A 13,235-nucleotide genomic window follows, 5' to 3' on the forward strand; every position below is an offset into this window, starting at 1 on the left:
AGGGGCACCTGGAGAAAGCCCACGCTGACTTGCAGAGAACATACAAACTCCTTACAGACAGCCGTGCATTCAAACGTGCATATACAGACGCTGCCGATTTTTAACTGTTCATTTCTAAGGACTTGGGCATCACTGATGATGAGTGACATTTAAACAGTGCCTGTATTGGATTTTTTTTTCCCTCACATGGATCAGGAGTTTGAATGTTTAGTACAGTAAAAAAAAAGTACTAGTTGAGCCAAATTCCCATCTATAATTAATGAACGGGAAACCAATGTGGTAAGTAAAAACGACTATTTTTTGAGAGCCATAATTTAGGGTTTACCAATGCTTTTCTGACTATTAATTGAGACACCAGATAAAGCAGGCTAACATTTCACAAGTGTTGGGCAGTTTTGGATTGTTTGCCTCCATCCATAATTTTTCATAATGCATCTAAACTGGTATCGAGTCCACTCTTTCTGAGCTCAGTTTATTTGAGGAAGAATGATGGAAATCTTTCAAACTTGAAGGGAGAAATGGAAGTAGAGAGAGAGACAGACAGAGAGAGAGAGAGAGAGAGAGAGAGAGACAGAGATCACTTGGCAATTATTTTACATGAGAAGGTTCCAAAGTTTTTCACAGGAGGAAAAAAAAACTGCTCAAGACGTATCGATGTGGTAAAGCAATGACACGTCCCCAGTACAACTGGTCATAATGGTTTTTTTTCTGCTGGTCACAAGTTGAAGAATAAAATGTTTGTCAGTACTCTTGGGGAGCTCACCAGCCTCTTGTCATGAAGTGTAATGACATTTGCATTGATACAGCCCAGTTTATTGCAGCATCTGATAGATGGTGCACTCTCAACACTGCACGACGACTCTATTTCAATACTGCACAGGATTGTCAATTGCGATTACTTGCTCAAATTCATGGAAAGAAACTTCAACCTATAACTTGCCCACTCAAAAGATGAAGGTTCTTTCTAAATCTCTCCCAATCCGACACTTTCCTAATGCAAAAGGAATGCTTTTGAAAATTAATAGGTCAAAAATTTCACTGCTATTAAGTCACTGAGTTAATTTACTTATTGGAATTTGTTCATCTGAGATTTCTCAGTCTAGAATGTTGTAGTACCATTAATTAGCTGTTGAAACTGTTTCAGCATTGAATTATTAATAGAGGAACTGTGAGATTTGAATAGAACAGGACTTCACGCTAGCAGCTGCATGCTCTTGTTCTAGTTGGAGTTTGTGATTTTTGAAATTATCTGTTTTATTGTTCGATAAGGATTAATGGGTTTTTGTTTTACAGGTATGTCTTCCCTTAGCAGCCAGTTTGCCAAAATTCCAAAGGGTCTGAAACATATAAACATGTCTAAAATCTCCTTGTCGCCTAAAGGTAAAAGAAAAATATTATTTACTCTTTCTGAAGAGGGTATGAGAGGGAAATTGTGAGAGTGATCAAATTTCATTGGAACTGGGTACCAGGAGACATTTGACATCAGCCATCAATTTACTACACCAATTGCACCTCGTCACATTAAAATGTCTTCCAGTCGTCAGAGGCTATTTGGCCTTTTATGTCTGTACAGCTGATTTGAACAACCTAAACTGTCCAGCTCTCTTCATTTAGAATCAAATTTTACCCACATTTTTAATGTACAATGACCCCTGCCTCAAATGTGGTAAAATTTGGTTTTGCAGAAACTATAAATGTGGTTCACTATTCAAAATATATATATTTTTATTCCTGAAATTATCAACTTGAATCCATTCTGCAAAATCTCTACTCTTTGGTGTTCTCTTCATCTTCCTTTCTATGCTGCAAACAAAAAGTGCATTTACTTCTCTACCTATATCCTTGATAAATAAGTGCAAGGGAAAATCAGCAACTTCCTGAAGATTGCCCAGTCTGTTTTCTTTGTCTCCCTGCCTCCATTCCCCTTCTCCCCAAACTCAGACTGACAGATTACTTCTTTAACCACCAGTGGCAAAAAACACCCATGTAATGGTATGGATTGTATGTACTCATTGGCCGATAAAGGCTCGGGCTGGCTTACCCCCGATGACACTCTCCCCTGGACTCCTCCCCGCCGGTCGGTGGCCCAGGTCATAAAGGTCGAGCCACCTCTCCCTCCCCGGCACTTTCCTCACTTGGATCTGGGCCAGCTCAAGTCTTATGTACCATAAAGCCTATCGTTCCCCTCAGTCTTTGTCCTTGTGATATTTGGGGCAACTGGTAGTACCCAACAACCTGAAAGAAAGGCCTTTCCAAATGCAAGGCCTGTTCAGTACCAAGTCACTTGTGAGCCTTGCGTTTAACCTTCCTAGAGGTAGTCAGTCTCTTTAACAAAATGTTGGCTGGCTCACCAAGCACTGTGAGAATATGCATATGCATTTTCTGGGAAATGCTCCAGCCATTAACAGGTTGCTGTCTGTGAATCTTACTGTATCAAAGTTGGTTTCAGTATCTTTTATATCAGTGACCAACTGACAGGAGTGATCCATTTCCTTTTGAGTGCTTGAGGAAGTTCTGAAAGGAGAAACATAGATATGAGCCCATCTTTCATTTCATAGATTTATGCTACCATTTTTGGAGTTTATATTCCCATTCCTTGTCTGTCTTTTCAAGATAAGTTAAATGGTGCTAATTTGAGTTATAATTGCAAAATATGATCTAATGTATCACTCTGTTAATGTCTAGTTTCTCCATTCCCTGGGTTTTTGAAGTTTAGCCCAATAAAGGAGCAGAAACTGATTGTGAAATTCCATTGTGCGAAACACTGTAACCCCTTTCAGATGAATGTTGCTCAGTTATTTGTCTATTTTCTGTTTTTGGTTTCTGAGATGTGTATGGCTTCTCTGCAAAATGTGCCTTTCTATGACAATGCTTCCAGATGACAAAATGTATTTTTGATGTGGATAACGCTAATGAGACTCTCTGCATTTCCTCGTCAGATTGCTGCTAATTTTAATGTTCTCAGAATGTAATGAGGAAAATTTAGGATTTTGATCCACAGTCATGGTTAAAAAAAAAATTGGTCCATATTCCAAGTACATTGTATGGCAATGTATGTGCTGTTCTCATTGTTACAAGCCCAGAGGACCCCAAAACCCAGCAGCAATAGATATTCACCAAGACAAATGGTTATTTAAACAAAAGTTGTTTTTAATTATCTTTAAACATGAAAACAAAATCACACTTTAACTTATCACTATTGACTTAACTAGCCTTACTTAACCCCCTTCTAATTCTAAGCACACATGTATGTAATGTGTCTGTAAGTTCAGAAAAGTTCTTTGATTCACAGTCAATCTCTCTTCTCATTCCTCCAAGTTCATTGGTTGCAGGCAATTCTTATACTGTGCACAGAATTTAACATTTATAAAGTTCACCAGGCTTTGGTAGTTGAAAGGTAAATGGTTACCACTCAGGAAGGATCTTGTCAGTTTTCAGAGAGAGATTTGTTGTTCCTAGACTCAAACTGATCCCTTTTAATCAGCCACGTCAGTGTCTTGCCGAAGAAGCTTGCCCCATCAGGGTTCTCCAGATGATAACCTATTTCTTTCAGATCACCACAGAGTGTTTCTCTTATTTCAAGTGAAATATTAGGCAACCAGTCCTCTCCTCTTTCATGAACCACAAGGGGTTTGACCAGGCTGCACTAAGCATTCACAACCTGTCTTCCAAATGGGGTTTTCCACAAGCTTGCCAGCTTGTCCCGTTCCCGTTCCAGCTGCTGCTGCTGACTGTAAAACTGTAGAACTGATCTCTCTCTCTCTCTCTCTCTCTCTCTCTCTCTCTCTCTCTCTCTCTCTCTCTCTCTGTGTTTGAGAGAAAACCTGTTTGACTCTCTTTGCTTGGAAAACCACACGACCCTCCTAGAACAGCAAGTTCCACTCCAGACTGTCTGTGGCTCTGACAAGTTCTTTCATCTTTCCTTTTTGTAAACAACAATCCATTAGTGAAGTCTCTTGGGTATTCTCCAAAACTTTTGCAAAGAGTCTGGGACTGGCATGTCCAGCATGAGCAGAGCTCCAGTATTTTAAATAAAATCTGTTTTAAAGTGTTTGTATGTGACCTACACTAAAAGACCTGCCCCAATTTATCTCCCAAAAACATATCTATATACTGTCACACCATGAAAGTATTCTCTTGCCCCCTCTCCCTGACAAGGGTCTGTAAGATTCTGGTGTGTTTGGTGAGTTGCCACAGTTTACTACTTGTTCATACTCTTCTTTGGCTTGGCTTCGCGGACGAAGATTTATGGAGGGGGTAAAAAAAGTCCACGTCAGCTGCAGGCTCGTTTGTGGCTGACCAGTCCGATGCGGGACAGGCAGACACGATTGCAGCGGTTGCAAGGGAAAATTGGTTGGTTGGGGTTGGGTGTTGGGTTTTTCCTCCTTTGCCTTTTGTCAGTGAGGTGGGCTCTGCGGTCTTCTTCAAAGGAGGCTGCTGCCCGCCAAACTGTGAGGCGCCAAGATGCACGGTTTGAGGCGTTATCAGCCCACTGGCGGTGGTCAATGTGGCAGGCACCAAGAGATTTCTTTAGGCAGTCCTTGTACCTTTTCTTTGGTGCACCTCTGTCACGGTGGCCAGTGGAGAGCTCGCCATATAATACGATCTTGGGAAGGCGATGGTCCTCCATTCTGGAGACGTGACCCATCCAGCGCAGCTGGATCTTCAGCAGCGTGGACTCGATGCTGTCGACCTCTGCCATCTCGAGTACCTCGACGTTAGGGGTGTGAGCGCTCCAATGGATGTTGAGGATGGAGCGGAGACAACGCTGGTGGAAGCGTTCTAGGAGCCGTAGGTGGTGCCGGTAGAGGACCCATGATTCGGAGCCGAACAGGAGTGTGGGTATGACAACGGCTCTGTATACACTTATCTTTGTGAGGTTTTTCAGTTGGTTGTTTTTCCAGACTCTTTTGTGTAGTCTTCCAAAGGCGCTATTTGCCTTGGCGAGTCTGTTGTCTATCTCATTGTCGATCCTTGCATCTGATGAAATGGTGCAGCCGAGATAGGTAAACTGGTTGACCGTTTTGAGTTTTGTGTGCCCGATGGAGATGTGGGGGGGCTGGTAGTCATGGTGGGGAGCTGGCTGATGGAGGACCTCAGTTTTCTTCAGGCTGACTTCCAGGCCAAACATTTTGGCAGTTTCCGCAAAGCAGGACGTCAAGCCATGAAAGACCCCAACAATGAAGACGCTGTTTACATCCGGTACCGCACGGATGGCAGTCTCTTCAATCTGAGGCGCCTGCAAGCTCACACCAAGACACAAGAGAAACTTGTCCGTGAACTACTCTTTGCAGATGATGCCGCTTTAGTTGCCCATTCAGACTTGTTCATACTATAGCCATATCATATTTCAGATGGTCAATGAAGTGAACATCAAACCATCTGTAAAGACACCAGCTACGTAGACTTCTTTGTCATGGGTGAAGGTAATCACTACCTAATACAAAGGGCCCTTTTCTGTGCTGTAAGCCACTATGACTTTGCACACTTCAAGATGCCCAATGCCTTTGCAGAAAATATAAAGTATTTTTAAGACGTAAACATTATTGTGTTAAAAGCAAACAAAGCTGTCAGGTTTTGCCATCTTTCCACAGTCATCCACAAACTTCAGCTCATCCAAGTTCCGCTCAACCATCAACTGCATGAAGTTACAATTTTCCATTGTGGTAGTTTTCAAATTCCCAATGTGTTTATTTAAATTTCTTCACGACTATATCCTTTCTTCTTTCAAGTGGTATTGAACTCTTGGCCTCTCCCCACCTTTTAATTGATGAGGTTGTGCCAAGTATAAGAATTTATTATCATACACAGATGTACAGTGTACAGATGCATCAAAATTCTTGCTACAGCTACAAAGATACATAAGATACACCAATAACAATAATATATATTAAATTAGTGCACTTAGCCATAGGAAGAAAAAGAGATGATGAATATAAAAGGATACTGAAATAAGTATTCACACTTGCATTTAATATCATCTTGGGTACTGAGTCGTGGTTGTCATGACGTTGACATGGGTGGACTAGGACAAATTGCTGGAGATATTTATGAAGAGGAATTTAAAGCCGTCTACTCTCTTCAACACAACACTGTTGATGTGGACCAGGAAGTGAGCTCCGGCCATCCCCCAGAAGTCTATAATCAGTGTTTTGGTCTTGACTGGTTTTGAACCTAGAGGTGCCAGCTTTCATGCTTCTATACCTTCTTCCCAAAGGGAGCATTGAGAAGAGATTATGATTAAGGTGATAGGAATCCTTTATGATTTTGGCTGCCTTCTAGGGGCTGATCTTCACATAGATGTGTTCAATGGGTGGGAGGTCAGTGCCTGTGATGAACCAGCATAAGCATTCGGGGGCACTCGAGTTTTCAAACCAGGCTGTGATGTAGACAGTATACATGTAGAAATGTGTTAAAGTATTCAATAAAATGTCAAAGTTTGTCAGGATTCTCAGAGAGTAGAGTCATATGTGTGCCTTCTTCATGGTTGCCTCAGTGCGTTAGCTCCAGGCAAGTACAGTACTCCCACATGCAGACTCCAGGGAACTTGAAGGCACTAACTCCTCACCCCCCACAACCATTTTGACAGTAAGAACAGGCATGTTGTCCCTTGCCCTCTCCTTCTGAATATCAAGTCAAGAGTCAAGTTTGTCGTCACCTGATTATACAAGTGCAACCCAACGAAACAGTGTTCTCTGGTCCTCTGTGCAAAACACGCCAACATACAATCAGACATACTCACCTACAGACACACAATACATATGCAGGACCAGCATTTCAGCTATACAAAATAAATAAATAATTAAAATTGCTTTGTGATTAGGAAGTCTCCAATGGTTAGTGGGAGCAGTTCCTTTGATTTTTTCAGCTGTTTCACTGCCCGTGGGATGAAACTGATTTTCGGCCTGGTGGTGGAGGCTCTGATACTCCTGTATCTCTCTTTCACGATTGGAGAAACTGAAAGATTCTGTAAGCAGGGTACAAGGGGTTCTCAATGATTTTGTGCGCCCTCTTCAGACAACAATCCCAGTAGATCATACCAATGGGTGTGGTGGGGGGGGGGGGGGTGGTCAGGGAGACTCCAGTGATCCTCTCTGCCACTCTTATGGTCCTGTGGATTGATCCATTTCTATGCAGCAAGCCCACCAGCCAGGACACTCTTGATAGACTCCTATTGGAAGGTTAAAATAATGATAGCCAATAGCCATAACTGCTTCAGTCTTCTCCAGGAAGTGTAGCCACTGTTGCCCTTACTTGACAAGTGAGGATGTTGAGTGCACATGATAGGTCATTAGTTAGAACCATAGAACATTAGAGAACAGAAACAGGCCTCTTTGGCCCTTCTAGTATGTGCCAAACAATTTTGTTGCCTCATCCCACTTATCTGCACCCAGGCTATTGCCCTCCATACCTCTTCCATCCATGTCCTGTCCAAATTCTTCTTAAATATTATAATTGAGCCTACATTCACCACTTTAGCTGGCAGCTCATTCCCACCACTTTCTGTGTGAAGAAGTTCTCCTTCATGTTCCCCCTAAACCTTTCTCCTTTCACTCTTAACCTATATCCTCTGGTTTGTATCTCACCTACCCTCAGTGGAAAAAAGCCTATCTACATTTATTCTATCTATCCCCTCATAAATTTAAATACCTCTGTCAAATCTCCCCTCATTATTCTATGCTCTAGGGAATGAAGTCCTCACCTATTTAACCTTTCTCTGTAACTCAGTTGCTGAAGTCTGGGCAACATCCTAGTAAATCTTCTCTGCACTCTTTCTATCTTACTGATATCTTTCCTGTATTTAAGTGAAAAAACTGCAACAATACTGCAAATTTGGCCTCACCAATGTCCTGTGCAACTTTACCATAACATCCCAACTCCTATACTCAATACTTTGATTTATGAAACCTAATATGCCAAAAGCTCTCTTTACCACCCTGTCCACCTGTGACACCATTTTTAGGGAATTATGTACCTGTATTCCCAGATCCCTCTGTTCCACTCCACTCCTCCACGCCTGCAGTGGTGCTGCCCCCACCCCCCACCCCCTCCCCCCCCTTTCAATTGGTGGCCAGGGCATGTGCCCTGGCTGCCTTACCTTAGATACACCTATGGTCACTGAGGCCTATTATTGTTGCCCAGAAAAGCTTCTATGACTTTGTCAGCAAGATTGTTGTTCTGGCACCACCCAGTCAGGTTCTCAATCTGTATTCTGTCACATTTTGACTATTATTTAACCAACACTCGTGGTGGTGTCAGTGAATTTCTATGTTGTATTTGAGTTTGATCATGAGTGTTGGGAACCAAGCTGCCCATGCTGATGGTCAGCGAGGAGATGATGATGTTCTTGATCTACACTGGGATTTATTGATGAGGAAATGGAGAATTCCATTGCAAAGGGAAGCTGTGGTTGGAAATATGCCATGTTCTCCACATCCACTAACTTCTCCCTTAACTCTTGGTTACCGTGATGGCTGTTTTGATTGTACATTCGTTAATTACTCTAGGTAATTTTTCTTTGATAGCTTGCAGGCACCAACTTTCCTCTAAACATCCTGTCATGCTCCCTTTGTTTCCAACTTCTGATATAGAGTCCAGTGTCTTCATCTGTCAGACATCTTTTAACTGATGTCCTACCCCACATCCCACTACCAAGTTCCCTTTGACTCTAACTATCATTCTTTTACAGTCAATTCTTTGATTGGGCTTTTGGACATTCCACTTTGCCTTGGGCTCCTATTTTGATGTCACATTTTCCAATGAGGTTCAGAAAGATTTCCACCACATCAGTGTGTGCATCATAGAGATTTCAAAATGATCCTGAAGAACTTTCTCTTTGAGTGGGCTTGGAACAAGTTACCTCTTGTTAATTCTGGATGTTGACCCAAATTGTCATAGGTAACAAATGAACCTGAGCTGGATTTGAATTATGGAATGTGAACAGAAGTGGGTTTATATAAACAGATTTTTAAAAAAATTAATCAGTTAATGCATTGGTGCAGGCAAGCCATTATGTGTCAGATGGATATGCCGTGAATACCCAATATAAGTCACCTTGAAGCCAAGAGTGAATCCTGGATATGGTCTGAAAATTAATGGTTGTTCTGCAAATTGACTATATTGCCTTAGTCCTGTTGATAAGGTCACACTGTTATGCATAGCCCCAGATGCAAACTAATATTTTTTTTAATTAGTGACTAATTTTGAAGCACTTGGTTCATGTTGGACAGCATCTATGATCAATGCCTGTTATATTTTCCTTGCTGGCAGTTTACATAGTATTGCTGTAGAATTTTCTAGCACCAAGTGAGTAATAGCATAGTAATTTCAGTTACATATAACTTTTAATTCGGATGGTTGCAGAATAATGATCATCTGTTATCTAATTAAATTGGATTTATCAGTTTCAATCACAAATGCAAATCCCCCCACTGGTATCACACATTTGAAGTTTTCTTGATGATTTATATTGGCAATTTTTAGTAACATGTCAGTTGATGTGAGATGTACCAACTAAAGCTCAAATTCATAGTTATTACCTTCTGTTTCAGCATGTCTGCAAAACCAATGCAACTTAAGACTGGAGTTCTAATTACTGTATATACGTGTGTAATACTTGATACCATGTCGAAGTCAATCCCCCTATTTTTGGCCCAAAATCTGGTATTTTCCTAATGTTGCATCTAAAAATTGACTCCCCACCGCGAAACCTCCATTTTTGAGACTCGCCCTGACCACAGTCCACCGCCTGCTCATCCGAGCTCCAGACGCCCCAGTTGCCCACCATCTGAGTTCCCAGCCACCACCCCCCCCCCCCCCCCCGTCAAGCTCTCAACACCCAGGCTGCCAGCCCATCCTAGCTCCCAATGCTCCGATCATGACCAGGCCCTGGACGCCTGCTCATCCAACCTCCGATGCCGCCGATGCCCACCATTTGATGCCCCAACCACCATCTCTTGCCCAAGCTCTAACTGCCTGCCTATCTAAGCTCCTGGTGCTCCGAATGCGGGGTTAACTCCCAGTTACCTGTCCGCCCATCCAAGCTCCCGATGCACTGAGCGATGCAGGTACTTGCCGTGATCAAAAGTAGTATGCGTGTAATAGTCGACCCCCTAAATTTTACCCCAAAAATTGGTCTACAAAATTCAACTATTACACAAGTAAATGCAGTATAAACCTACTGCAAAGTGATTAATCAGCAATGGAAATCCTGCCAAAGGATTAGACATTAAAAGATGGGATACATTTTCAGTATATTTATAAAAGTTGGGTAGACGTGTATATTTATGCAACATTAAAATATAAATATTTGAGAAGTTCATAATAAAATGCATATCTGGCATTTTGGTTGATGGCTTTCTGTAATTTTCTGAATTTTTAAAAGATGTCTAAATAATCCAAAGATTTGTAGGCAGCTAAATGATCTAACAAAGTCCATGCAACATGAAAGAACTATACCATAACAGTTGGCCAGTGAATAATGAGTGATATAATTGTATCAAAAAGAAGAGATTAGCAAATAGTGCTAATCTTGGAAGAGAAAACATTCATTGGCACCACAGATATTAGGTTTGTATGGAACATTGAAAGGTATATTTCAGGGGTGGCCAAACTTGCTTAATGTAAGAGTCACAGACGATTAAAGGCTCAGATGCTTGAGAGCCGCAGGACAAGAACAAAATTCACACATACGTTTTTATTGTTACATACACATTCTGTTACAAAATTTTATATAAATTTTAAGAAATGCATATTAAATGCAATAATATTTATTCATTCATGCAGTTTTTAAACTGTTACAGTTTTTAAGCTGTTAATTTGTATTCGATTCAATAATCACAAAGACACAAATATGTAAAAAAATGTAAACCAAAAAATTAGAGATATTTTAATCAGAATTAAAATATTTTAACCTGACAAAATTAGTCATTATAATCATTTTTTATGACTAAAATACAATGCTACAAATATCAGGCTATTAAAGACACGAGTCAGGCGAGCGAGAGACTGGCAGCGCGAGTCGGGCGAGCGAGAGACCGGCAGCGAGAGTCGTGCAGGCGAGGGGGAGAGACATAGATATAATAACATAGAAGATAGGAGCAGGAGTAGGTCATTCGACCCTTCGAGCCTGTTCTGCCATTCAACGAGATCATGGCTGATCTTAAAGTTCAGTACCCCGTCCCCGCCTTCTTTCCGTAACCTTTAATACCCTTATACTGAAGAAATATATCTAATTCCCTCTTAAATATATTTAATGAACCTGCCTCTACTGCCCTCTGTGGCAATGAATTCCACAGATTCACCACCCTCTGGGTAAAGAAATTCCTCCTCATCTCGGTCCTAAATGGTTTGCCTATTATCCTCAAACCATGGCCCCGGGTTCTGGATTTTCCCATCATTGGAAACATCCCATCTGCATCCATTCTGTCCAGTCCTACCAGATCTCCTATGAGATCCCCTCTCAATCTTCCAAACTCCAGTGAGTACAATCCAAATTTGCGCAATCTTTCCTCATAAGTCATTCCTGCCATTCCAGGTATCAGCCTGGTGAATCGCCTCTGTACTCCCTCCATTGCAAGAACATCCTTCCTTAGATAAGGTGACCAAAACTGCACACAATACTCCAGGTGTGGTCTCACCAAGGCCCTGTACAGCTGCAGTAAGGTATCCTTGTTCCTATACTCAAACCCTCTTGATATGAAGGCCAACATACCATTTGCCTTTTTAACCGCCTGCTCTGCCTGCATGCTTGCCTTCAGAGACTGGTGTACAAGTACCCCTAGGTCTCTCTGCACTTCCCCATCTCTTAATCTATTGCCATACAAATAGTAATCTGCCCTCCGGTTTGTATTAGCAAAGTGGATAACCTCACATTTATCCACATTGTAGTGCATTTGCCATGTATCTGCCCAGTCCCTCAATTTATCCAAATCACACTGGAGCTTCCTGACCCCCTCTTCCGTGCACACAACCCCTCCTAGCTTAGTGTCATCTGCAAATTTGGAGATATTACATCCAATCCCCTCATCCAGATCATTAATGTAAATTGTGAACAGCTGGGGTCCCAGTACAGATCACTGTGGCACCCCACTGGTCACCGCCTGCCACTCAGAAAATGAGCCATTTATCCCAACTCTCTGTCTTCTACCTGCCAGCCAGTTCTCAATCCACATCAATACTTTGCCCCCAATCCCATGAGCCTTGATTTTGGAAGCCAGTCGTTTATGCGGGACCTTATCGAAGGCCTTTTGGAAGTCCAGGTACACCACATCCACTGGCTCTCCCCCATCTATTTTACGTGTCGCGAGCCACATGCCACTCTTTGACCTTTAATATGCGGTTCGGTGCCAGTTATCTAGACCAATATGTCGAGGAACCAACTCGGGAGCAGGCCATTTTAGATTGGGTATCATGCAATGATAAGGGGCTAATCAGCAATCTTGTTACGCGAGGCCCTTTGGGTAGGAGTGATCACAATATGATCGAATTCTCACTCGACATGGAGAGTGATGAAATTAAAACCGAGACTAAGGTCCTGAATTTAAATAAAGAGAATTATGATGGTATGAGACGGGAGTTGAGTAAGATTGATTGGGTGGTGTTTATGGGGGAGTTGACTGTGGATAGATAATGGAAAGCATTCACAGATCTAATGGAGAAATTGCAAAAATCGGGGCATAAAAATAAAGCAAAAAAGGTGATTCAACCGTAGATAACAAGGGAAATTAGAGACAGCATTGGGTCCAAAGAGAGAGCATATCAATTGGCCAAAAAAAGTACCGTAACCGAAGACTGGGAGCAGTTCAAGATGCAGCAAAGGAGGACAAAGGGATTAATCAATAAAGCAAAAATAAATTACGAAAGTAAGCTTGCGGCAAATATAAAAACCGACTGCAAAAGCTTTTATAAATATGTCAAGAGGAAAAGATTGGTGAAATCCAGAGTAGGTCCTTTGCAATCGGAATCAGGGGAATATATAATGGGGAATAAGGAAATGGCAGACCAATTAAATTCTTACTTTAGTTCTGTTTTTACAAGAGAGGATACAAATAACCTCCCAAGGATGTTGGGAAACATAGAGACTAATGCAAGGGAGGAACTGAAAGAAATCAGTATCTCTAAGGACATGGTCTTGGGGAAATTGATGGGATTGAAGGCAGATAAATCCCAAGGGCCTGATAATCTACATCCTAGAATACTTAAGGAAGTGGCCATTCAGATAGCAGATGCTTTAA

At 41.8% G+C, this 13,235-nt stretch overlaps 1 protein-coding gene across 8 annotated transcripts in view; it reads left to right on the plus strand.

Moving 5' to 3' along the window:
- The window catches only part of LOC138751311 (F-actin-uncapping protein LRRC16A-like), a 378,511-nt gene that overhangs the window by 170,598 nt on the left and 194,678 nt on the right, over nt 1-13,235 (plus strand). For all 8 annotated transcript variants that reach the window (XM_069913446.1, XM_069913453.1, XM_069913448.1 and 5 more), the window contains one exon: nt 1,294-1,380. In XM_069913446.1, coding sequence (XP_069769547.1) covers nt 1,294-1,380 — 87 coding nt within the window. The remainder of the gene's footprint in view (nt 1-1,293; nt 1,381-13,235) is intronic.

This window comes from Narcine bancroftii, chromosome 1 (assembly GCF_036971445.1).
Source record: "Narcine bancroftii isolate sNarBan1 chromosome 1, sNarBan1.hap1, whole genome shotgun sequence".
NCBI lineage: Eukaryota > Metazoa > Chordata > Chondrichthyes > Torpediniformes > Narcinidae > Narcine > Narcine bancroftii.